Source organism: Mobula birostris, chromosome 5, assembly GCF_030028105.1.
Source record: "Mobula birostris isolate sMobBir1 chromosome 5, sMobBir1.hap1, whole genome shotgun sequence".
NCBI lineage: Eukaryota > Metazoa > Chordata > Chondrichthyes > Myliobatiformes > Myliobatidae > Mobula > Mobula birostris.
Genome location: NC_092374.1, coordinates 92,243,182 through 92,269,262, shown reverse-complemented (window position 1 = coordinate 92,269,262; position 26,081 = coordinate 92,243,182). Strand labels below are relative to the sequence as shown.

Here is a 26,081-nt window from a genome sequence, read left to right as displayed (position 1 = left end):
GACAAAGACACTTCCCCTTTAAATACCTTTGTCAGATTTATTTAACTTAAAGGTGGTAGGGAAGTGACAGAAGCCAGTTCTTGAGTTCAGCAAACAAAGACAAGTGGATTCCTTCACCGAGAACAAGATCTCTGTAACACTACGTAGACATGAAGGGAACAAGAAGCAAAGGGAATTCCGAATGGGAAAGTGACGAATGTCCAGTACGTGTGCAGATTCTCTGATGGAACCTCCTGTCGAAGCACCAGAGTGTCCTGAGGTGACTTTATTTCATACTTCTTGGCAAACAAGGCTGCGAAGTAGAGTTAGGCCTGGGCTCAGCCTGCACGCGCTGAGAAGAAGGGCAGCCCACGAACAAAACTGTCCAGTTTGGAGCGGAACAGCTCGCTTTGGATTGGCTCATTCAGACTGCACAGTGGGTTCTTCACCACCAGCTCTACGAAGATCTACAGGAGACAGAAAATTTCAGTTAGAACTGCTGGTTTACTGTTGTTCTGCATATACAAACTCCAAACCCCTCGTTTACATTTCAGCCAGTTATTCACTCCCAGCGCGACACACAGGGCAGACTCAGCAGGTCAGGCATCATCTATGGAGGAGAAGAATAGTGGACTTTTCAGGCCAAGGCCCTTCATCATGAATACCTGTTGTTCCATACATGTAAGCCACTTGAACTCCTCACTGAATTCCAGACTGAAACTGACTCCTGAGTAACTCTTGTCCTTTGTAAACTGCACAAATCCCAGGATTAGATTCTATTTTGTAATTCATTCCTATATCTAAACCCCTCAATTAGGTTATAGCTTTTAACTCACTCCTGGGAATCTGTAGTTATATATCTAAATCCTCACGCCCTACCGAATCCAGCCCAAAACCGAGTGGGTATTTGTCTTATACAAATGCCATGAATCGTAGGTTAGTTCCGGCCTGTAACTCTCCAGGTTATTGAAATTATTTAGATTTCAGTCTGTAACTCATTCACAGGGATCTGTTATTCTATATATAAATTCCCTCTCACTGAAATCTTCGATTTGATTCCACTCTGCAACTGACTCCTAGCTATCTATTATTCTAAAATAACACCCAGTGATAAAAAGATAATGAAGTTCCAAAGTAAATTTCTTATCAAAGTACATATAAGTCACCATAAGATACAGGAGAAGTAAGCCATTCGGCCCTTTGAGTCTACTCCACCATTCAATCACGGCTGATTCAATTCTTCCAGTCATCCTCACTCCACTGCCTTCTCCCCATACCCTTTGATGCCCTGCCTGCCTTAAATGCACCCGGACTTGGCCTCCACAGCCTCTCGTTGCAACAAATTCCACAGATTTACCACCCTCTGACTAAAGTAATTTCTCTGCATCTCTATTCTAAATGGATGTTCTTCAATCATGAAGTCGTGCCCTCTTGTCCTAGACTCCCCTACCATGGAAAATATCTAATCTGTTCAGGCCTTTTAACATTCGGAATATTTCTATGAGATTCCCCCCTCATACTCCTGAACTCCAGGGAATACAGCACAAGAGCTGCCAGATGTTCCTGATACAGTAACCTTTTCATTCCTGGAATCATTCTTGTGAATCTTCTCTGAACCCTCTCCAATGTCAGTATACCTTTTCTAAAAAAAGGAGCCCAAAACTGCAGACAATACTCCAAGTGTCGTCTCACAAGTGTCTTATAGAGCTTCAACATCACATCCCTGCTCTTACATTCTATACCTCTAGAAATGAATGCCAACATTGCATTCGCCTTCTTCACCAGCGACTCAACCTGGATGTAAACCTTTAGGGTATCCTGCACAAGGACTCCCAAGTCCCCTTGCATCTCTGCAGTTTGAATTTTCTCCCCATTTAAATAAAAGTCTGCTCTTTATTTTTTCCGGCAAAGTGCATGACCATACACTTTCCAACAATGTATTTGGTTTGCCACTTCTTTGCCTATTCCCCTAAACTATCTAAATCTCTCTGCAGGCTCTCTGTTTCCTCAACACTACCTGCTTCTCCACCTATCTTTGTATCATCGGCAAATTTAGCCACAAGTCCATTAATCCCATAGTCCAAATCATTGACATAAATCGTGAAAAGCAGCAGTCCCAGCACCGACCCCTGTGGAACTCCACTGGTAACCGACAGCCAGCCAGAATAGGATCCCTTTATTCATACTCTGTTTTCTGCCGATCAACTAATGCTCCACCCATGCTAGTAACTCCCCTGTAATTCCATGGGCTCTTATCTTGCTAAGCAGCCTCATGTGCAGCACCTTGTCAAAGGCCTTCTGAAAATCCAAGTACACCACATCCACTGCATCTCCTTTGTCTTTCTGCTTGTAATTTCCTCAAAAAATTGCAGTTGGTTAGTCAGGCAAGATTTTCCTTTCAGGAAACCATGCTAATTTTGGCCTATCTTGTCATGTGCCTCCAGGTATTCCGTAATCTCATCCCTAACAATCAATTCCAACAACTTCTCAACCAGTGACCTCAGGCTAACAGATCTATAGTTTTCTTTCTGCTGCCTCCCACCTTTCTTAAATAGCAGAGTAATATTTGCAATTTTCCAGTCATCCGGTATAATGCCAGAATCTATCGATTCTTGAAAGATCATTGTTAATGCCTCTGCAATCCCTCCGGCTACTTCCTTCAGAACCCGAGGCTGCATTCCATCGAGTCCAGGGGTTTTATCCATCCTCAGACCATTAAACTCCCTGAGCACCTTCTGAGTCGTAATTTTCACTGCACATACTTCACTTCTCTGACACTCTGGAATGTCCGGTGTATTGCAGATATCTTCCACTGCAAAGACTGATGCAAAATACGCATTCAATTCCTCTGCTGCCCCGCGTCTCTCATTACAATATCTCCAGCATCATTTTCTATTGGTCCTATATCTACCCTCAGCTCTCTTTAACCCTTTATATACTTAAAAAAGCTTCATACAACCCCGAGGTTCATTTTCTTATGGGCATACTCAATAAATCCATAATAAAATAATAACCATAACAGAATTAATAAAAGACCACCCAATCTGGGCATTGAACCAAAGTGTAGAAGACAACAAACTGTGAAAATACAATAAGAAATAATAATAATAATAAATAAGCAATAAATATCGAGAACATGAGTTGAAGAGTCCTTGATAGTGAGTCCAATGGTTGTGGGAACATTTCAATGATGGGGCAAGTGAAGTTGAGTGAAGTTATTTCCTTTGGTTCAAGAGCCTGAAGGTTGAGCCGTAGTAACTGTTACTGAACCTGGTGGTGAGAGTCCTGGGGCTCCTGTACCTTCTTCCTGATGGCAGCAGCGAGAAGAGAGCATGGGAGGAGTGTGTTACAGGGTGGATCCTAATCTAGGGGTTCAGGGAGGATTAGAATATAAAAGCAAATACACACACACATATAAACCACTGGAACTTCTCAGTTAAATTCCAGCCCAAAACTGTGAGCAGTTTCAGGGTCATATCCAAAAACAGGATGTGCTAGCATTGGAGAGCTCCTGAGGAGGTTCACAAGGAATGGAGGGTATGGGCTGAGTGCAGGTCAGTGGGACTAGGTAAGAGTAAGAGTTCGGCACGGACTAGAAGGGCCGAGATGGCCTGTTTCCGTGCTGTAATTGTTATATGGTTATAATGATCCTGGGAATGAAAGGGTTAATGTCCAAGGGCTCTGGGCCTGTACTTGCTGGAGTTTAGAAGAATGACGGGGTATCTCATGAAACCTATTGAGTATTGAAAAGCCTACAGTACTGTACAAAAGTCTTAGGCACATATATTGTATATAGCTAGGGTGTCTAAGACTTTGCACAGTATTGTAGTAACTTTCTGTATTGCCGCAGACAACAAATTTCATGACAGGTGTGAGTGATGATAAACCTGATTCTGATATGGGTCTGTATTGTGGACTGAATGTGGTAAGGGGGCAGAGAGAAGGGAACCATGGTTGGAAAAAAGGGAAGAGAGGGGAGAAGCACAGGAGACACATTTTTAATGATCAATAAACCAATTGCTTGGAATAAAAATTACCTTGCCTGGTGTCTCACGGCTGGGTGTGTCTGCATCCGCACCACCCGCTACCCTTGGCACTGCTTCTCTGCCACCCATCCCGCACACATCCCATGGCGCTCCACCCTCACCACTCCCAAAATCCTTTGCTCCTGTCAGATTTCAAATTTGCTCTTTCCTCTACATTGATAAATACAGTACTGTGTACAAGTCTTGGATACCCTACCTTTATATATGTGCCTGAGACTTTTTGCTCAAGTGGGGGTGCCTAGGACCAGGGACCACAGCCTCAGAATAGAAGGACGTCTCTTTTGAACACAGATGAGGAGGATTTTCTTGAGCCAGAGGGTAGTGAATCTGTGACTTTGTTGTCACAGATGGCAGTGGAAGCCAAGCTGTAAAGGGTGTATTTAAGTGGAGGTTGATAGCTTCTTGATTAGGAAGGGTGTCAAAGGTTTCAGGCAGAAGGCTGAGAATAGGGTTGAAAGGGATAATAAATTGGCCATGATCGAATGGCGTAACAGACTCTAATTCTATTCTATGTCTTATGGCCTTGTATACGGAATAAGAGATAATCAGGAGTTACGGGGACTTCTGGCTTCGATGTAAAGCTGCAATTCGCAACTGGAAACCTGAATCGGAACCAGAATCTGCTTTAATATCACCGGCATATGTTGTGAAAATTGTTATCTTGCAGCAATAACACCTTGCAATACATAATAATAAAAATAATAACTATAAATTACAATAAGTATATATTTAAAAATCAGATAAATAGTGCAAAAAGAGAGCAAAAAAATTGTGAGGTAGTGTTCATGGGTTCAATGTCCATTTAGAAATCTGATGGTGGAGTGAAATAAGCTGTTCCTGAAAATTTGAATGTTTCTCTCCAGGCTCCTGTACCTCCTTGATGGTAGCAATGAGAAGGGGGCATGTCCTAGGTGATGGAAGTCCTTAATGATGGCATTTTTGAGGCATCACCTTTTGAAGGTGTCCTCGATGCTGGGGGGGGTGGGGGGGGCAGGGGGAGGCTAGTGGCCAAGATGGAGTTGGCAGAGTTCACAACTTCCTGCAGATTTTGCCAATCCTGCGCAGTGGCACCCCCATACTAGACAGTGATGGAACCAGTTAAGTAACATACCAAATCTCCTCAGACTCCTGAAGAATATAGCTGCTGTCGTGCCTTCTTTGTAGCTTCATTGACATGTTGGGTCCAGGATGATCCTTAGAGATGTTGACACCCAGGAACTTGAAATTGCTCACCCTTTCCACTGCTGATCCCTCTACGAGGACGGGTGTGTGTTTTGTTCCCTTTTCTGAAGTGCATAATCAATTCTTTGGCCTTACTGATGCTGAGTACAAGGTTGTTGCTGTGACTCCGCTCAACTAGCTGGCATATCTCACTTCTGTACACCCTCTTGTCACCGTCTGAAATTCTGCCAGCTACAGTGGTATCGTCAATAAGTTTATAGATGGCGTTTGAGTTGTGTCTAGCCACATAGTTGTGGGTGTAGAGGGGTAGAGCAGTGGGCTAAGCATGCACCCTTGAAGTGCACCAGTGTTGACCATCAACGAGGAGGAGATGTTATTTCTGATCTGCACTGACTGCAGTCTCCTGGTGAGGAAGGATCTGGTTGCAGAGAGAGGTAAACAAAGCCCAGGTTTTGGAGCTTGTTGATTAGAACTGAGGGTATGATTTTGTTGAAAACTGAGCTGTAATCAATAAACTGCAGCCTGATGTAGGTATTGTTATTGTCCGGGTGATCCAAGGCCGAGTGGAGAGCCACTCAGATTGTATCCACTGTGGTGACAGGCAAATTGCAGCAGGTCCAGTTCCTTGCTTAGGCAGGAGTTGATTCTGGCCATAAACAACCTCTTAAAGCATTTCATCACAGCAGACATGAGTACAACTGGGCGAAAGTCTTCTTGGGCAGTGGAATGATTGTCGCCCTTTTGAAGCAGGTGGGAACCTTCAACTGTAGCAGTGAGAGATTGAAGATGCCCTTGAACACTCCCACCAGAAGGTTGGCACAGATTTTCAGTGCCCTACCAGGTACACATCAATGCCTTGCAAGGGTTCACCCTCTTGAAAGATGTTCTGACATCGGCCTCTCAGGCAAAGTTCACATAGTCACCAGATGCTAGAGGGATTTCCACAGATCTAGTTTTATTCTCCCTTTCAAAGTTATTGAGCTCACCTGGGAGTGAAGCATCACAATCATTTATGACGTTAGGTTTTGCCATTTAGGAAGTAATGGCTACAAACTGCCAGAGCTGACGTGCATCCGATTCCATCTCTAACTTCAATTGAAATTGGTTTTTTTTGCTCTTAAAAGTCTTCTGTAGTTTGTACCCGGACTTCTCGATGACTGGTCTTGAATGTCACAGCAACTAGCCCTTAGCGGACTACAAATATTCTGGTTCATCTATGGTTTTTGGTTTGGGTATGTCTGGCATATTCTCGAAGGCAAACACTCATCCATACAGGTCTCGATGAAGTCTGGGACAACTGTGGCATATTCATTCAGACTTGAAGATGAACCCCTGAATATTGTTCAGTCCATCGACTGAAAGCAGTCCTGTCAATGCTCTCTGCCTCTCTTGACCATACCTTCTTGGTCCTCACCACTGATGCTGCAGTCTTTAGTCTCTACCTATACTCCCAGAGTAGAAGTACAGCCCGGTGATTGGACTTTCCAAGTGTGATGGTGGGATGGCATGGAAGCATTCTTGACGGTGGCCAAGTATGTTGGCACCTCTGGTTCCACAGGTGATATGTTGGTGATAGTTGTTCAGAGACTTCTTCAAATCCCCTACAATGACAGGGAAAGCTTCCAGGTGTGCTGTTTCATGACTGCTGATCACAGTGCTCAGCTACTTCAGCGTCTGCTTGGCATTGGCCTGAGGGGGAATGTACACTGCTACCAGGATGATGGTGGAAAGCTCCCTCAACAGATAAAATGGATGACATCTGACCGTGTGATGTTCCAGGTTCAGTCAGTCAGTCAGAGGGTGCCATCCCGAATCTGGGGTTGGCGGCTATGCACCTCCATCTTTTTCGATCTTGCGACAGCACCGAGTACAGCCCCTCCTCCAGTTTGTTCTCGCTGGCCACCGCCGCCCCGCCGAACTCGAGCCCGAGGCCGTGTTGGCCTCCAGCCGCGGCCGCTTCTTTGAGCTTGGCTCTTCCTTCGGCCGAGGCCTCGGGCAGGTCCAGGCACACGGTGCAGCGCCCAAGTTCATCATGTCTCTCCTAACTAGGTGCATAGCGTACGATTCGTAGATACGTGGTGAGGCTTTAATCTCTTCCACAGAAGATGGCCGTTGGCTCACAAGGAGCTCATCCGCCCTTTGTCAGGGCTTGTTTTTTCTAGTCTTGTTGGGTGTTCCAGGTTATGTGAGCAGAATTGAACAGAACCGCGACATCTGTGCACCGAGATGAAATGATTATGAAGCATATTCCACCTCCTCTATTTTTTAAAAGACTCATCAGACCTATCTGCGTGGAGAATGGTAAAGCCATCGGGCTGCAGTACTGCATCCAAAATGGTGGGGGTGAGGCATGTTTCTGTAAAGCAAAGTATTCACCAGTCCCTGATGTCCCTCTCGTATTGCAATCTTGTTCTGAGGTCTTCAGGTTTATTTTCCAGAGACTGTACATTCGCCAACAGGATAGCTAGGAGTGGGAGTACAAGGTCTCTGAGTTCCTGTCATACCTGTAGCCTGGCACACTTTCCACTTTTCCATTTTCTTAAAGAGGAACTTCACTTGTGACCCGAGCCTGCAGTCCGGGATCTGCTGATTTTGAATATTGATATAATTTTTTAAACATCGGAATATGACGCTGCTTACCGACGCACCAATGGCTGTGTCTGTGGATTTCAGCTGTAGTAGTCCTGAACGCAAAGAGTCACCACTTATTGGCACCATCTCGTCACCTGTAATTGTATATGTAAACCTTCCCACTTCATTAGATTCCACCCTACAACTGATTCCTGCCTACCTCACATATAACACTGACCCCACACCCTGGTTCATTCAACTGAGGTAGAAAAGTTTGCATTTCAGGGTGCTAAGGGTGGGGTAACTTCGAGGCTTTGATGTGTCCATCATGCATTCTATGGGGTTTCTTGTTTCATGGAGGTCTGTGAAGAGTACAAATTTGGTCGTATACTGTATACATTCTCTGATATTAAATTAACCTTTGAATGCCTCAGGTAAAGAAATGCACATGAATAATACTTACAGAAAACCCAGCAATCAGTTTATACTCAGCCAACCTTCCATTTTTGGTGATGATGATTCAGAACAGGGTTGGCAAGGTGGAGATACGCCTCTACTAAAGGAGGTGCACCTTTCCTCCACTAGCCTGCAGATCACGCTTGTAGTGTCTGCTTAGCACCCCCCCCCCCCCGGGATCAGGGTCACATGAAGCCATGAGCAGCCGGTGCAGATCACAAGTCCTGGTTATGCAAACACTGACACCAGGCAGACCATCTCTGAAGAGTATTGATAATGGATAGTGGCTGGGGTCACCCATCTTGTAAAGGCACTGCCCAGAAGAAGGCAATGGCAAACCACTTCTGTAGAAAAATTTGCCAAGAACAATCATGGTCATGTACCATATCATACAACATGGCACGTAACAAACAAACAATTAACAACAGAGAACTGTACAGCACAGCTCAGGCCCTTCGTACCACAATGTTGTGACAACCCTTGTGATCTACTCCACGATCAATCTACTCCAGATCCCTGTGGGACACCACTGGTCAACGAACTATAGGCAGAATACAGTACATCTACTAGATCAGGACCTAATCACTGTAGGGGACTGCTCAGATGGTCCTCCCATAATGACTGTTGAGACACAAGAGACTGCTGGAATCGAGAGAGAGGGGAGAGAGGAGAAAGGAGAGGGGGGGGGGGGAGGGAGGGAGGGGGAGAGAGAAGGGGAGGGAGGGGGAGAGAGAGGGGGAGAGAGAGAGAGAGAGACAGACAGACACACACACACAAAGAAGTGCTGGAAGAACTCAGTGAGTTGGCAGCATTTGTGGAGGAAAATATCGTCGACTCAGATGAAGGTTCTCAGTCTGGAACACTGGCTGTCCAACACTCTCTGTAGATGTTGCCTGAGCTGCTGGGCACTCTTCGTGATTGCTATGGGATCTTTACCCTTTATCTGACAGTGCGGCACTCCCTCGGTGGGAATGTCAACCTAGATCAGGGGTTCCCAACCTTTTTTATGCCATGCACTGCTACCATTGACCGAGGGGTCTGTGGAACCCTTGCTCTGGATGATCTACTACACATCCAGGAGTGGGACTTGAACAAAGACTGTTTAGAAGCAGGGGGTAATGATAAAGTCTGAAACCTTGGGCAACTTCGGAAACCACAGAGCATTAACCTGGGGTCTAGATGCTGGGATGAGCGAACCGGAGATTTGAAAGGACTTACCGTGCTGTATATCTGGCTGAGAACGTCCCTGATATTCCCTACACCTAGGTCAGTGTTCATCACAATCTTCAGTCCCGTTGCTGTCTCGTAGTAATGCAACTTGTACTTGCTCGTTTGGAATGACAGGAAACCATCTTTACTGATCAGTAATGTTAAAGATCTAGAATACAGAATAGCTCGGCACAGTACGAACCCTTCAGCCCATGTTGCTTAGCTAACCTTTTATCCTACCCATGACAATCTAACTCTTCCCTCCTACACAGTCCAATACATTCCAATGTAATTTCATCCATGTGCCTCTGTAAGACCCCTAAGTGGCTCTTAAATATCAGCCTTGGCCACCACCCCTAGCAGTGCGTTCCAGGCACCTGTTACTCTGTAAAAAACCTGCCTGACACCTCGTCCTTGTAACTTCCACCACTTACCTGAAGCAGACGTTCTCTGGTATTAGTCATTGCCACCCTGAGAAAAAGGAACTGGCTCTCCACTTTATCTATGCCCCTTATTATGTTGTTATACCTCTATCAAGTCACTTCTCAATGTAGACAGAGCTTCACTCAGCGAAGGGAAATGTGTGATGGGACAGTGTAGAGGGAGCTTCACTCTGTGTCTGACCCTGGGAGTGTGTGATGGGGCAGTGTAGAGGGAGCTTCACTCTGTGTCTGACCCTGGGAGTGTGTGATGGGGCAGTGTAGAGGGAGCTTCACTCTGTGTCTGACCCTGGGAGTGTGTGATGGGACAGTGTAGAGGGAACTTCACTCTGTGTCTGACCCTGGGAGTGTGTGATGGGGCAGTGTAGAGGGAGCTTCACTCTGTGTCTGACCCTGGGAGTGTGTGATGGGACAATGTGGAGGGATCTTCACTCTGTGTCTGACCCTGGGAGTGTGTGATGGGACAGTGTAGAGGGAGCTTCACTCTGTGTCTGACCCTGGGAGTGTGTGATGGGACAGTGTAGAGGGAGCTTCACTCTGTGTCTGACCCTGGGAGTGTGTGATGGGACAGCGCAGAGGGAGTTTCACTCTGTGTCTGACCCTGGGAGTGTGTGAAGGGACGGTGTGGAAGGAGCTTCAGTCTGTGTCTGACCCTGGGAGTGTGTGAAGGGACGGTGTGGAAGGAGCTTCAGTCTGTGTCTGACCCTGGGGGTGTGTGATGGGACAGTGTGGAGGGAGCTTCAGCCTGTGTCTGACTCTGGGAGTGTGTGATGGGACGGCATGGAGGGAGCTTCTCTCTGTGTCTGACTTTATACCTGGCCCAACTCTAATAGTGAGGCAGCAGATCTCTCTACTGTGGACAATTTGTCATGATGAACTCTGCCAATATTAGATGAGCAAAGAGGTTTGGCTCAGAATGGAAGGAGTTCAGTGAAGGATACAGATCAACAGGAGACATCTTGTTGACAAAGGACCGGATAGAGAACAGCATCCCATACATCAGCTGGTATTCCTGGAAGGCACAAACATAGCCAATCAATGGAATAGGGTGGACATGGAAAGTGTGTTTCCAATAATGTGTGGTCAAGGAACAGAGGGCATAGCCTCTGAATACAAGGATATCCCTTTAAAACAGAGGTGAATTTCTTTAGCCAGAGGAAAGTGAATCTGTGGAATTCATTGCCACAGGTGGCTGTGGAGGCCAAGTCATTGGGTATATTTAAAGTAGAGGTTAATAGGTTCTTGATTAGTAAGGGTGTCAAAGGTTATGTGGAGAAGGCCCGAGAATGGGGTTGAGAGGGATAATATATCAGCCATGATGGAGCAGACTCGATGGGCCAAATGGCCTAATTTTGCTCCTTTGTCTTATGGTGTAAGTTACAGAGTCTTAAAGATATAGATTAGCTTTATCTGTCACATGTACATCAAAACATACAGTGCAATGCATCAGGGCTTGTTTAGAAAAGGAGTTGGTTCCACTGAAATAAACAGAGGGCTCTGTAGGGCGAGTACTGGAAGACTGTTTTCTCAGGATAAATAGACTGGAAGCAAGGCTCAGATGAATTTCTCTAGCCAGAGGGTGATGAAACTGGAATTCATTGCCACAGGTGGCTGTGGAGGCCAGATCACTGGATGCGTTAAAGATACAGATTGACAGGTTCTTGATTGGTCAGGGCGTAAAAGCTTATGGGGAGAAGGCAGCAAAATGGGGTTGAAAGATCCTACGGTCTTATGAGAGGAAATGTCTTTGGCCTTGAAGGTTGTGAGTGTCTCCATTCCAGGGACATTGAAGAACATCCAAGCCTAAAACCTGTGGATGTTGGAACACGGGATATGGGCCTCAGGCGGGAGAGTGCAGGAAGTGCAGAATGGCCTTCCTGCTTCCTGTAAACAGCTTTACCCTCAGCCATGGGCGAAGAGATGCTGAGGAACTTCAGCCTTCAGCACGTAGCTGCCGATGCTCAGTCTCCAGCTCTTCTGCTTGTGTCCAGTGTAAACAGGACTGGTGGTGGGTACAGCTGACTAGTTGGTAGAGAGAGATTCGCTTTATAGTGACTAGAGATTGAGTTAATTTGTCACATGTACATTGAAACATAGAAACATATGTAGTTTTGTGTCTGAAGACTGTGTTGGAGGCAGCCTGGAACTGTTGCCACAACTCTATCATGGATGTTGTTTCCCTCCATGCCTTTGTGGCACAACCGTGGCTGTTTTTTACGAGGTTGAGTTGCTAGCTAAATGCTCAACCCAGCATGGAAGGAAAGCGTGCAAGGAGCCAGCTGGTTTCAAACCCAGGACCACTCACCTCGAAGTCCAGTGCAGATGCCACCACACCACCAGCTGGGTAGCACCAACATAGCATGCCCACAAAAAGCAGCAGGATGCAAAGTCAGAAGCCAACCTGTGCACCATTTACTTTCATAAGCAACCATCTTGGGCTTGAGGAGGTTAGTCACCTGCTACTTTCCCCATCCCTACAATCACCCCTCACCAATACACAACAGAAACTCGACAACCACAGGTACTCACTCCAGTGATCTACAGGTCAACCTATGATCCTTTGTGAGTGGTGGGTTCTCAGACCGGCTGTGCGGCATGGTGTTTCAATATAAGACCATATAGGAGCAAAATTAGGCCATTTGGCCCATCGCATCTGCTCCATCATTTCATCATGGCTGATCCAATTTTCTTCTCAGCACCAATCTCCTGCCTTCTTCCCATATCCATTCATGCCCTGACCAATCAAGAATCTATCAACTTTGCCTTTTAATATACATAAAGTCTTGGCTTCCTCAGCTGCCTGTGGCAAATTCCACAGATTAACCACTCTCTGCCTAAAGAAATTCCTCCTCATCTCCATTCTCAAAGGATGCCCCGCTATTCTGAGGCTGTGTCCTCTGGTCTTAGACTCTCCCACCATAAGATCCTCTCCACATTCACTCAATCAATGTCTTTCACCATTTGATAGGTTTCAATGAGGTCACTTCTCATTCTTCTGAATTCTAGTGAATACATGCCCAGAGCCATCAAACACTCTTCATATGACAAGCCATTCAATCCTGGAATCATTTTAGATATCTCCAGAAGCAGCCTAGAAGACGTGCACCCGGTGGATGATCTGATTTCTCGCCGATTTAATCGACTGAAGCATAGCGGGAGACTGAAAGATCGGAACAGCTGGCGGTGTGCACTGCTGTCGGACGAAGGTCCCTGTACCCAGTGATCTCTCTCTCTCTTTTGATGGTGAGTGAGAGCCTGTCAGTCCTTGAGTCGGAGTTGGTTGGGGGGGTAGCGCAGCAGATTGAACATCAGAACAGTGAGCTGTTGGTCTCAGCGCTCGTAGTTGGTGCAGGAGCGACCTCTCTCTCTCCATTGCTGGTGAGAGAGAGCCTATCTAAGATACTCAAGTGTTGGGTTATGGACTGTAATTTTTGATGGACTCTACATCAAGGTCTCTGGGGTTTTTGCCATTGCTTGAATAGTGGGGGGGGGGTTAGAGCTTCAGCTGGTGCAAGTGGGGAAGGTGGAGGGGGGGCTGATTCTTCTGCTGCTGCTTGTGTGAGGGAGGGGAGGGAGCTTGGGGATTCTTCATATTACTATCAAATTCACAGATGACACGACTTTGATCGGTCTTATTTCTAGCAGTGATGAGACAGCCTACAGAGGAGAGGTTAACACCCTGACACAGTGGTACCAAGATAACAATCTCTCCCTCAATGTCCAAAAAACAAGAGTGATTGTGGATTACAGGAGGAACGGAGACAGGCTCGGCCCGATCAACATCAATGGTTCTGCAGTTGAGAGGGTGAGTAGTTTCAAACTCCTCAATAAAGATATCACTGATGATCTCACCCGGACTGTACACACTGGCTTTGTGGCAAAAAAGCACAACAGCGTCTCTTTCACTGAAGAAGCTCACCATGAGCCCCCAAGTCATCGAGACCTTCTACAGGGGCATTGAGACCATCCTGATTGACTGTATCACTGCCTGGTACGGGAACTGCACCAACCTTGATCGCTGGGCACTGCAGAGAGTGGTACGGACAGCTCAGCACATCTTTGGATGTGAGCTTCCCTCCATTGAGGACACTTACAGCAGCAGGTGTGTAAAGAAGGCCTGGAAGATCATCAGGGACTGTAGTCACCCCGATCATAAACTGTTTCAGCTGCTTCCGTCTGGCAAATGGTACCGCAGCATTAAAGTCAGAACCAACAGGCCATGGGACAGCTTCTTTTGACAAGCCATTAGACTTACAAACTCACATGTCTGTACATTGTGATGGAGTCATAACGCAAAGATTTTTACTCCCTCACGTTGTGGAATGGAAAATTCAATTCAATCATTTTTTGGGGTTTTTTTGTTTGGTAGAGGTGTCTGTGAAGAGTAAGAACTGAAGGTTGCACACTGTATGCGTTCTCTGATATTAAATTGAACCATTTGAACTTCCACACCACAGCTTTAGAAGATCAGAGGAGGCTGGATAAATGATCATGCTGCCTCTAGGGGACTCGAGCCACGTGTTTGGTGGAATATGTACCGGCACGAACGACGTGCTGGAATAACTGGAGGAGGTGACATGGTATGTAATGCTATTACAGCACCAGCAACTCGAGTTCAATTCTGCTGCTGTCTGAAAAGGAGCCTGTACTTTTGGCCCCTGTGATGCTTTGGGTGCTTCGATTTCCTCCCACATTCCAAAGATGTCCAGGTTAGTAGGTAAATTGGTCACATGGGTGTTGGCCCTTTGGGTCTGAAAGGCCTGTTACCATGCTGTTTCCCTGTATAAAATTAAAATAAAACCCAGCAGATTGAGCAACTTCTGTGGGAAGGAACTGTTGAAATATGTAATTCTGTAAATTTGCTTGACTATATTCAAAAGGTAGATAATGATTTATTGTTAGCTCTGTGTTGAAGAAATATCATGCTACAAGAGTGAGATTTTTTTCGACTTTCTCTCCTGAAAAGATTGAAATTAGATTAGCTTTATTTGTCACAGGGTGGCAGGGTGGAGCTATATCTCCACCAAAGGAGGTGTGAGGTGCTTCTTTCCTCCACTAATCTGCAGGTCACCCTTGGGCAAGGTGTAGCACCGACTTAGCCCCCTGATCAGGGTCACGTGAAGCCATGGGAGCAGGTGGTGGTTGGTCGTGTGAGCAGCTGGTTCATATCACAAGTCCTGGTTATGCGACCACTGAAGCCAGACAGACAATCTCTGAAGAGTATTGATAATGGCTGGGGTCACCCATCTTGTAAAGACACTGCCCAGAAGAAGGCAAAGGCAGACCACTCCTGTAAAAAAGTTTGCCAAGAGCAATCATGGTTATAGACCAGGAGTCCCCAACCTTTTTCGCACCGTGGACCAGTTTAATATTGACAATATTCTTGTGGACCGGCCGACCGGGTGGGGTGTTAGTGACGACTGGAATATAGGTGATAAGTCAACTATAAGTCACTTAGCAGCGGCTAATACACTCAATTTCATTTCTAAAGGGGTTTATCTAATGAATTTAATATTAAACACACAGTGCATATTTTCACAGTGGTCCCAAGCCTCTGGGCTGCGGACCAATACATTGCCGCGAAGAATGCAGGGTGCAGCGGTAGACGGAATGCACCCAGCACATCTCTAAGAAAAAAGCCGAAATAAACAAGCTAATTGATTAGGTGCCGCCCGGCACGTAAATGTCAGCCCAGATCAGAGGCAACGCAATCAGCAATCGATTCTGATCTGGGCCAACATTTACGCGTCGGGCAGCGCCTAATCAATTAGCTTGTTTATTTCGGCTTTTTTCTTAAAGATATGCTGGGTGCGTTCTGGCTACTGCTGTACCGCTGCATTCTTCGCGGCTCGGAGGTTGGGGACCACTGAATTATAAGTCACATGTCAATAGCACCATAACATTTTAAGTAACGTTTGGATATTAAACACACCGCATATTTTCCTTGTATGAACATATAAAATCATTGCAACACACCAATATCGCTGAATCAGTGGGAGCCCTGGGCTTGTTTCCCTGCAACAAGACGGTCCCATCAAGGGGTGATGGGAGACAGCGATACTCGAAGGGGGTTCCTTATGTCCAGTCTATTCCGCAATTTAGTTTTCGTTGCATTCATTGCAGAAAACTCCGCTTCACAGAGATATGATGTTGGAAATGGAAGCAACATTTTCAGTGCTTTCGTGGCTATCTCAGGATATTCAGCCTTGACTTTGATCTAGAATGCTGGCAGAGATGTTGTGTCAAACATACTTTTCAGCCCGCCCTCATCTGCAAGCTCGAGGAGTTGATCTTTTTCCCTTGCTGACATGGAGGATTCACCAGAAACATTCACAAATGGGTCACGGACCCATTCCTTTGCATGTCTTGGGTCACTGATGACCTCACGTGCGTTAAAGTTCAACAGTGGGCGTGACAGGGAATGAGGAAAGGTGCAGCTGACTCATATTGTTTCATATCGTCAAATCATATCATTTCTTTACAGCCCGGTACCGGTCCGCAGCCCAATGGTTGGGGACCACTGTTATAGACCATGACTGTCATGTCATATAACATGGCATATGATGACGATGATGATATGTCTTGTGTATATTGAAGCACACAGTAAAATCCATCGTTTACACAGTCCGAATGTGTGTGCTGGGAGCAGCCCACAAGTGTTGCCTCACCAGGCGGTGATGTCCTCAGTTGGGATGTTCTCCATGGTACATCTGCAGAAATTCGCCAGTGTCCTTGGTGACATTCCAAACTCCTAATAAAACGACTCACTTCCACAGAGTCACAGAAACAGCCCTGTCGGCTATCTAGTCTGTGCCAGCCATTTTAAGCTGCCTACTCCTATCGATCTGCAGCAGGACCGTAGCCTCCCCTCCCCACCCCGCATACCTGTACCATCCATGTACCTATCCAAACTTCTCTCAAACGTTGAAATCGAGCTCCCCTCCCCACCCCCCATACCTGTACCATCCATGTACCTATCCAAACTTCTCAAACGTTGCAATCGAGCTCCCCTCCCCTCCCCCCCATACCTGTACCATCCATGTACCTATCCAAACTTCTCTTAAATGTTGAAATCGAGCTCCCCTCCCCACCCCCCATACCTGTACCATCCATGTACCTATCCAAACTTCTCTTAAATGTTGAAATCGAGCTTGCATCACCACTTGTGCTGGCAGCTCATTCCACATTCTCAATACCGAAAGTGAGGAAGTTTCCCTTCATGTTCTCCTGTAATTTTTCACCTTTCCACCTTCCCCCATGACTTCTAGTTGTTGCCTCACCCAAAAAAGCCTGCTTGCATTTACCCTATCTATAAACCCTCATAATTTTGTACACCTCTATTAAATCTGGGCTCAGTCTTCTATATTCCAAGGAATAAAGTCTTTACCTCGTCAATTTTTCCATATAACACAGGTCTTTCAGACCCAGCGACATCCTTGTAAATTTTCTCTGTACTCTTCCAATCTTATTCACTTCTTTCCTGTAGGTAGGTGACCAAAACTGCACACAATACTCCAAATTAGGCCTCACACATCAACATCCCATCTCCTGTATTCAATGAAGGCCAAAGCGCCAAAAGCTTTCTTTATGACCCTACTTTCAATGAATTATGAACCTGTATTCCCAGATCCCCTAGTTCTACCACACTCCTCAGTGCCCTGACACTGACTCTGGTTGGTGCTACCGAAACCTTGCACTTGTCTGCATTCAAGTCCATCTGCCACTTTTTCGCTTATTTTTTCAGCTGGTCCAAATCCCGCGACAAGCCATGATAAGTCTTCCTACACCCCAATTTTGGTGTCATCTGCAAATCTGCTTATCAGTTAACCACGTTATCATCCTGAATAATGACATAGATGACAAGCACCAACAGTCCCAGCATTGATCCCTGTAGCACTCTAGTCACAGGCCTCCAATCAAAGAGGCTAACATCTACACTACTCTCTGGCTTCTTCCACAAAGCCAACATCTAATCCAATTTATTAACTCATCTTGAACCTCCTTGACCAACTTCCCATGCAGGACTTTGTCAAATGCCTTGCTAAAGTCCATATAGACAACACCCACTGCCTTGCTTTCATCAGCTTTCCTGGTAGCTTCCTCAAAAAACTTTATAAAATTGGGTCAGACATGACTTACCCCACTTGAAGCCATACTGACTATCCTTAATCAGTCCATGTCTATCCAAATACTCATATATCCCTTAGAATACCTTCCAATAACTTTCTCACTACTAATGCCAGGCTCACTGGCTGATAATTTCCTGGTTTATTTTTAAAGTATTTCCAAAACAGTGGAACAACATTGGCTCTCCTCCAATCCTCCAGCACTTGCCTCCCCCAGTGTCCAAGGGAATACCTTATCAGCGGAGAATTATTCACCTTAATTTACCTCCTCTATAATCTGTATAGCCTATGAATTTGTTACTATTCTGCTTTACTTCTACAGACTTTGTGTCCATCTCCTGATTAAATACAGGTTTAAAAAATGCATTTAAGATCTCCCCATTACTTTTGGCTCCACACATGGATTATCATACTGATCTTTCAGAGGGCCCTTGCAACCCTTTTGCTCTTAACATTTCTGTAGAATTCCTTAGGATTCTCCATCACTTTGTCTACTAAGGCAACCTCATGCCTTCTTTTAGCCCTCTTGATTCCTTTCTTGTGTTCCCTTGCATTTCTTACGCTCCACAAGCACCTCATTTGTTCCTACCTGCCTATACCTGCTATGCACCTCCCTTTTTTTATCTTAACCGGGGTCTCAAAACCTCTTGAAAACCAAGGTTCCCTATACCTGCTATCTTTACCTTTTTGTGACAGGCACATACAAGCTTTGTACTCTTAAAATGTCACTTTTAAACACCTCCCACTTACCAAGTACATCTCTGCCGGAAAACAGCCTGCCCCAATCCACACTCGCCAGATCATTTCTGATATCATCAAAATTGGCCTTCCTCCAATTTAGAACTCGTCAACTAGACCTATCTTTTTGCATATTTACATTGAAACTAATGGCATTGTTATCTCTAGATGCAAAGTGTTCTCCTACACCAACTTCTCTCACCTGCCTTGTCTCATTCCCCAATAGCAGATCAAGTTTCACATATTCTATCATTGGGACCTCCATGTACTGATTAAGAAAACTTTCCTGAATACATTTGACAAACTCTATCTCATCTAGTCCTTTTACAATATGGGAGTCCCTGTCAATATGTGGAAAGTTAAAATCACCTTCTCTAAAAACCTGTACGAGTCTGTGATCTCTCTACAAATTTGTTCCTCTAAATCCCTCCGTGGTCTGGAATATAGCTTCATTAGTCGTACCTTTCCTATTACTCAGTTCCACCAATAACTCATCACTAGACAAGATCTTCAGTTGGTCTGACTGAGCAGAGTAACACTACCCCTCCTTCTTTAACCCCTCCAGTTCTGTCACGGTTAAAACAATGGAACCCCAGGACACTGAGCTGTCAGCCCTGACCCTCCTGTGACCAAATCACACTAATGACTACCATTTCATAATTCCACGTCTTGATCCATGCCCTCAGCTCATCTGTCTTTCCTACTATACTTCTTGCATTGAAGTGTACGCAGCTCAGGACAATAGTTGCTCCATGCTGAATCTTTTTATTCCTGACTTTGAGGTCTGAACAACATTCGTCTCCACAACCTCTCCACTATCTATACTGCCACGCTGGTTCCCACATCCTTCGTCAAGGACTTCTCATGTTCTTGATATTTACTGCTTACTGATTCATTATTATTGTTTCTTCTTTTTGTAATTACACAGTTTGTCTTCTGCACTCTGGTTGAACGCCTAGTTGGGAGGTCTTTCATTGATTCTGCTATAGTTATTATTCTGTAGGTTTATTTAGTACGTCCATAAGAAAATGAATCTCAGAGTTGTATATGGTAACATACATGTACCGTAATAATAAATTTACTTTGAACTTTAATAAAATATAGCTACTATCATGCCTTCTTTGTAATTGTATCACTATGTTCGGCCAGGGATAGATCATTAGAGACGTTGATACCCAGGAACTTGAAGCTGCTCACCCTTTCCCAGCTACCCCTCGATAAGGACTGGTGTGGGTTCCCTCCACGTCCCCTTCCTTTATCCCACAAGTTTGTTCCATTTGTATCCTAAAATTTAGTTGATCTCCAACACTGTGTGAATCCGGTTTCCTCCCACATCCCAAAGATGTACAGTATGTTGTGGGCTGCCATGTTGGCCCTGGAACGTGGCACCACTTGCAGGCCGACCCAGCAAATCCTCGGACGGAGCTTATCACTGACACAAGACTAAGTGTTTCCTTGTAGTTTTGATGCACGTGCGACAGATAGATAAAGCAAATCTCTTTATGAAGGAAATAGAATAGGATCAGGATTTTTGGAGGGGAGTAAACCAACAGGCACATTAATATCACTCACTTGTTCCCTTGAGATGCCGGCGTGTTTCTTCCGATTCCATTCACTGTAGTGCAGGCAGACTCCATTCCGATCAAAGATGTACAGATTGTGAACTGTCATCTGGTGAGAGATAAAACAGAGAGAGAGAGAGAGAGAGAGAGAGAGACAGACACACACACACTTGGTTTAATTAAAAAAAGGCAACTTTCACTTCCTTTTTAGATCTTCATTGATAATACTTATATGGAACACTGCAACAAGAAAACAGTATCCATCATCGAAGACTCTCAACATCCAGGCCACGCTCTCTTCTCACCACCACCATCAGGCAGGAGGTACTGTTTGTTTCATGATAAATAAATGTAAGGGCAGCTCACACACATCTTTACAACAGTAATAGCATAGCTAGCCCCAAAAAACAGTAAATATACACCTGATCGTGTCCTCGATTACCTCCGACCCTGAGACCTTTACCTTCCTCTGGTTCCAGACTTCCACCGTGGTATCTTTAAATGCACGGGCACCCTCCCACTCTGTGCCCCTAGGGTCAGATGCATTCATACATCGTGAATACTGATGCAATGCCAGTGTTTTATGCAAGGGGGATCGCCAGCCCTAGGAAAACATCACTGATAACAACAAATATTGCGGAAGGGGAATGATGGAATAATCTGACAATGTCCCAGGACTGTCTCCGCTGCTTCAACTATCCCCTCATTGGCTCCTTTCACCCACTATTTCCACTGTTCACCTTCTACCTCTACCCCTCAAACTATTACTCCCTTCCCCCCTCCACTCTCTTTCCCATCTGCACCTCCCAATTCACTCCTCATCCTCTGCCCCTTCCCAGCTTAATCCCCTCCCTCTGCCCACTCCTTCCTCATCAGCCCCTCATACTGTACACCCCCGCCCCCCGTTATTCCTCTCTGAGTATTCTTCTTTTCCCATTTTCGTTACCTCAACGTACTTGTGTAGGCTATGGTCTGTCTGGATAACACACTAATCACGTGACAATAAAAGCCTCTACCCCTTCCCTTCCAGTTCCGATGAAGGGTCCGGCTCGAAACGTCGATTGTTTATTAGATACTGCCCGACTTGCTAAGATCCTCCAGCATTTCATCTGTGTTGCTCTGAGTTTCCAGTATCTGCAGAATCTTGCGTTCCGTATAACCATTCCGTTCTCGAGCCGGCTAACACAACTCTGATCGCAACGCTATGACTACCTTAAACCGAAATGGGACTTTATTTTTTGCCTAGTTGTGTTTTTTTTTGTATAATCTCGCATTAACAAGAAATTACCAGTCTGTTTTTATGCTTTCCCCGCCTCCCACCCCACACCGTCACCTGTTAACACTCTCTCCCCTCCAGCCCCAGCTTCCCTCATCCTCTCCTTACCACCTCACAACTCTCCCCCTCCCTACCGCTAACCCCCTCTACCACTCACTCCTCATCCCCTGGATGATCACCTGGTGGGATCTTGCTGTGTCGGGGAGGGGTGGGGCAGCAACCACGGTGACAGCAGCGGTTAGGAACGTTCCTGGGACGGGGGCAGATAACACCTACCCTCTCTCCCCTCCCCCCCGATACCCTCTCTCCCCTCCCCCCCGATACCCTCTCTCCCCTCCCCCCCGATACCCTCTCAACCCTCCCCCCGATACCCTCTCTCCCCTCCCCCCCGATACCCTCTCAACCCTCCCCCCGATACCCTCTCTCCCCTCCCCCCGATACCCTCTCTCCCCTCCCCCCCCCGATACCCTCTCTCCCCTCCCCCCCGATACCCTCTCAACCCTCCCTCCCCCCCGATACCCTCTCAACCCTCCCCCCGATACCCTCTCAACCCTTCCCCCGATACTCTCTCTCCCCTCCCCCCCGATACCCTCTCTCCCCTCCCCCCGATACCCTCTCTCCCCTCCCCCCGATACCCTCTCTCCCCTCCCCCCCGATACCCTCTCTCCCCTCCCCCCGATACCCTCTCAACCCTCCCTCCCCCCCGATACCCTCTCAACCCTCCCCCCGATACCCTCTCAACCCTCCCTCCCCCCCGATACCCTCTCAACCCTCCCCCCGATACCCTCTCAACCCTTCCCCCGATACTCTCTCTCCCCTCCCCCCCGATACCCTCTCTCCCCTCCCCCCGATACCCTCTCTCCCCTCCCCCCGATACCCTCTCTCCCCTCCCCCCCGATACTCTCTCTCCCCTCCCCCCGATACCCTCTCAACCCTCCCCCCGATACCCTCTCTCCCCTCCCCCCCCAGATACCCTCTCAACCCTCCCTCCTTACCTCAGTAGCCCCGCTGTCGTTCCGGACTCCGGCGCCGCGCTGGCCAGCCCGTTCCGGGGACCTTCCTGCACCCACCATGTCGCACCGCCACCCCGGAACCCCCTGCAGTGTGTCCTGGGTGGTGCTTCATTTGCGGCAAGCAGGGGAAAGGTGTGGACTGGGAGCGCAGCGAGAGATGAACAGCCTCGGTTCGGTGGGAGCGGCCGCAGGCAGTGCAGCGGACAGCCGCGGGGTTGACGGTTAGGGTCCTGCATGGGCTGCGGTCGCAGGAGACGGCAGAGGCGGTTGCTATGGAGAGGGAGAGGGAGAGGGAGCGGGGGAACGAAGAAGAGGGAAAGAGGGAGAGAGAGGTAAGGATGAGAGGGAGGTGTGTGGGGTTCAGGAGCAGGAGGTAAGGATGGAAGGGAGAGAGGGGGATGTGTGTGGGCTTCAGGAGTGGGAGGAAAGGATGGAAGAGAAGGGAGAGAGGGTGAAGGACGGGAGGAGAATATGAGGAAGGCCGAGGGAGGGAGATGTGTGTGGTGATGGGGGCATTGAAGTTTGGTGGGAGCAGGAGATGTCAGTAGAGGAGGGAGGGTGAGAAGGTAAGGGGGGAGGTAGGTAACGGTTCGGGAGAGATGTCAGGGGGAAAGGGGTTCAGGAATCACGGGAGGGAAAGGGTCCAGGAACGGGAGGTGTCGGGGGTGGTGGTGGTGGTGGGGGGGGAAGAGTCCAGGAACGGGAGGTGTCGGGGGAGGGGACCAAGAGTGGGAGATGGGGGTGGAAGTGGAGACTTGGGGAGGAGAGAGGTGAGGGGGTTGGGAGAGGGAATGGGTCTCTCATTGGAAGAGTTGTGAGGAAGGGGAAGTAGAAATGGGAGTGGAGGTAAGGGGAGGGAGGAGGGGATAAGAGAAATGATAGGGAGGTAAGGAATCAGGGTGGTGGGGAGGGAGAAGGAATGGGAGGCTCACTGGTGGCATTGTGGAGGGAGAGGACAGTGCTTGAGGATAAGGAGGCTATGTCAGGGAGACAGCTGTGTATTTGATAGGGAATGCGAGATTATGGTAAGCGGGAAGGGTTACGGGAGGTGGGAGGGGTGACAATACAGGTGTGTAGGTAAAGGGGGAAGATTTGGAGGGAGTGGAATTAGATGAATTGGGTTAGTGTCAGAAGGAAGGGGAAGAGACTTGCATAACTCTGCCTCCCCCACTCCTTCTCTCCCCCATGACTCTATCCTTCCCCCTCACCTCACTCCAGCTCCTCTCACTTCTTTCTATCCTGCCACTCCCCCTACACACCTTAAGAACCCTCAGCAGATGAGCCTCCCATTCCTTGTCCCTTCCCACCACCCTGACCCCTTACCTTCCTCTCCTTCCCTTGGTTAATTTGAAGACAGCAGAGAGATAGTCCTTTTGGACTGAAGAGTGTGTGTCAGAGACTCACACAGCTCAGTACTTCTTGGAGGGGAGGATTGGATGAGGTGGGGAGGGATTTTCCAGTGTCACTCTGATCCCATGAATGTTAAAAGCAGACAGCAGCTTTCTATCTTTCCTGTGGTTCCATTGACAGGAGTGAGACAGAGATCAGTCTGTGTTGTGGAGAGGATCTCGCCCGGTTTTGAGCAGACGGCACGAAGCGATGGACTGCCCCATCCGAGCTGAGGATCTGCTGAGCGACGTGGAGCCCCTGTCCCCCTCTGCACCAAGCTCTGCCCCAGCCAGCCCCAGCCGAGCCGCGCCTTCCGTCATCAACTCCGTCACCATCGCCTCAGCTCGTTCACTGCCTGCTAGCCCGAGCACCGTGCTCTCCTCCTCCTCGGAGGTCACCACCAGACTCTACACTTCGCTGCAGACAAACCGTCAGCTGGAACTCTGGTCTGCTCTTGGAGAGGGAGAGGGCCCCTCGGGCTCCCGATGGGAGCCCTCGGGCAAGCATTCCATCAGTGGAAGCTTGACAAAGGATGCCACTTGCCCCAACTCCACCATGGCTGTGTCGACGAGACAAACCTCAGCTTCAGCACAAAGAGAGATGGCAGAGCATAGTGGTGCATCTGTCTGCACCGACAGACCCTGTGCCAGGATTCCTGGGCCTCGGCCCTTCATCGGGCTGCAGGATGGCGCCATGGGCACCACGTCGCCAGCCACTGAGCTCGTTGTCAACCAACACCCAAAGCCGACTCACCTCACCAGGGACATGGGCTCTGCTGGTCACTTGGTGCTGCCTGACCTGGAGGAGCTGGCTGTGGAGATGACCCAGAGACTGTCCAAGAGGGCGGAGACCAGCAGTGGACCAAAGGTAAGCCTGAACCCCTCTTAGCAGTGAATGCAAGAGATGATTGCTGCTTTATACTGCTCTGTGTGTCTGTTCTTGTTCATTTACACAGGCAGGTATGTATACCCATATATGGGATTGACAGGGATAATAAATCAGCCATGTTGAAATGATGGAGCAGACTTGATGGGCAAATGGCCAAATTCTGCTCCTAGATATTATGATCTTATCGCATGAAAATTAGCTTCTTGCTGCAGCAGCACAGTACGTTCATTTGTTTTGTGCCGTGTTGTATGACATAGACAACCATGGTCTTTCCCTGACCATGATTGTTCTTGGCAAGTTTTATCTACAGAAGTGGTTTGCCATTGCCTTCTTCAAGACGGGTAACCCCAGCCATTATCAATACTCTTCAGAGATTGTCTGCCTGGCGTCAGTGGTCACATAACCAGGACTTGTGATCTGCAGTGGCTGCTCCCATGGCTTCATGTGACCCAAGTATTACACCTTGCCAAGGGTGACCTGAAGCTAGCAGAGGGAAGGAACGCTTTGCACCTCCTTTGGTATAAGCGTCTCTCCACCCTGCCACCCAACACCACAGTACATGACCCACAAAAGTTAACATAAACTTGCTGGAAGGGGCGGCATTGTGGTTAGCGTAAAGCTATTACAGCACCAGCATCCCAGGTTCCATTCAGCCACTATCTGTAAGGGTTTGTGGTTTCCACTGGGCGCTTCAGTGTCCTCCCACATTCCAAAGACATACCAGTCAGTAGGTTAATTGATCACATGGGTGTAATTTGGCTTGTTGGATCAGAAATGCCTGTTGCCTTGCTGTATCTCTAAATAAAAATATAACTTAATTTCACATAAATTACACATACGCATGCGCAAAGTTATTAGCAACAATGGAAAAGCAGAGCAGACTCAATGGATCAAATGGCCTAATTCTGCTCCTATACCTTATGGTCTTGGTCTGGTCTGAGTACATACTGTAAATGAACCAGCATGATCTCTGAACTATCTTTTACCTCCAGTCACTGAATCTTTGCAGAGGAAGGCCAACAAAATAAACATAAATCCATTGCAAGTTGAGAGGAAAAGGAAAGTGCATCAGGTTGGTTGAACAACCCGATGGCAGTGGACATGAAGCTGCTGTTGAATCTTGAGCTGTGGGTTTTTGGGCTGCTGTACCTCCTGCCTGATCAGCATAGAGAGCACGGCCTGGGTGGTGGACGCTGCCTCTTGTGG

At 47.4% G+C, this 26,081-nt stretch overlaps 2 protein-coding genes across 5 annotated transcripts in view; one reads left to right on the top strand and one right to left on the bottom strand.

The window, feature by feature from the left end:
• trappc1 (trafficking protein particle complex subunit 1) lies at positions 1 to 22,801 on the bottom strand. The gene is made up of 5 exons (XM_072258433.1): positions 22,581 to 22,801; positions 20,320 to 20,418; positions 10,825 to 10,895; positions 9,453 to 9,591; positions 1 to 446 (listed from the first exon to the last, which is right to left on the bottom strand). Exons 1-5 carry the CDS (start codon positions 22,656 to 22,658, stop codon positions 318 to 320), a joined length of 516 nt encoding a protein of 171 aa, XP_072114534.1. The 5' UTR covers positions 22,659 to 22,801; the 3' UTR covers positions 1 to 317.
• The window catches only part of cntrob (centrobin, centrosomal BRCA2 interacting protein), a 92,050-nt gene continuing 88,547 nt past the window's right edge, over positions 22,579 to 26,081 (top strand). For 3 of the 4 annotated variants that reach the window (XM_072258428.1, XM_072258430.1, XM_072258431.1), the window contains exons 1-2: positions 22,579 to 22,930; positions 24,129 to 24,854. In XM_072258428.1, the coding sequence (XP_072114529.1) occupies positions 24,198 to 24,854 (657 nt within the window). In that variant the 5' untranslated portion in view covers positions 22,579 to 22,930; positions 24,129 to 24,197. Of the gene's footprint in view, positions 22,931 to 23,552; positions 23,624 to 24,128; positions 24,855 to 26,081 lie in introns of those variants that run through there. The other variant, XM_072258429.1, reaches the window with a different exon arrangement.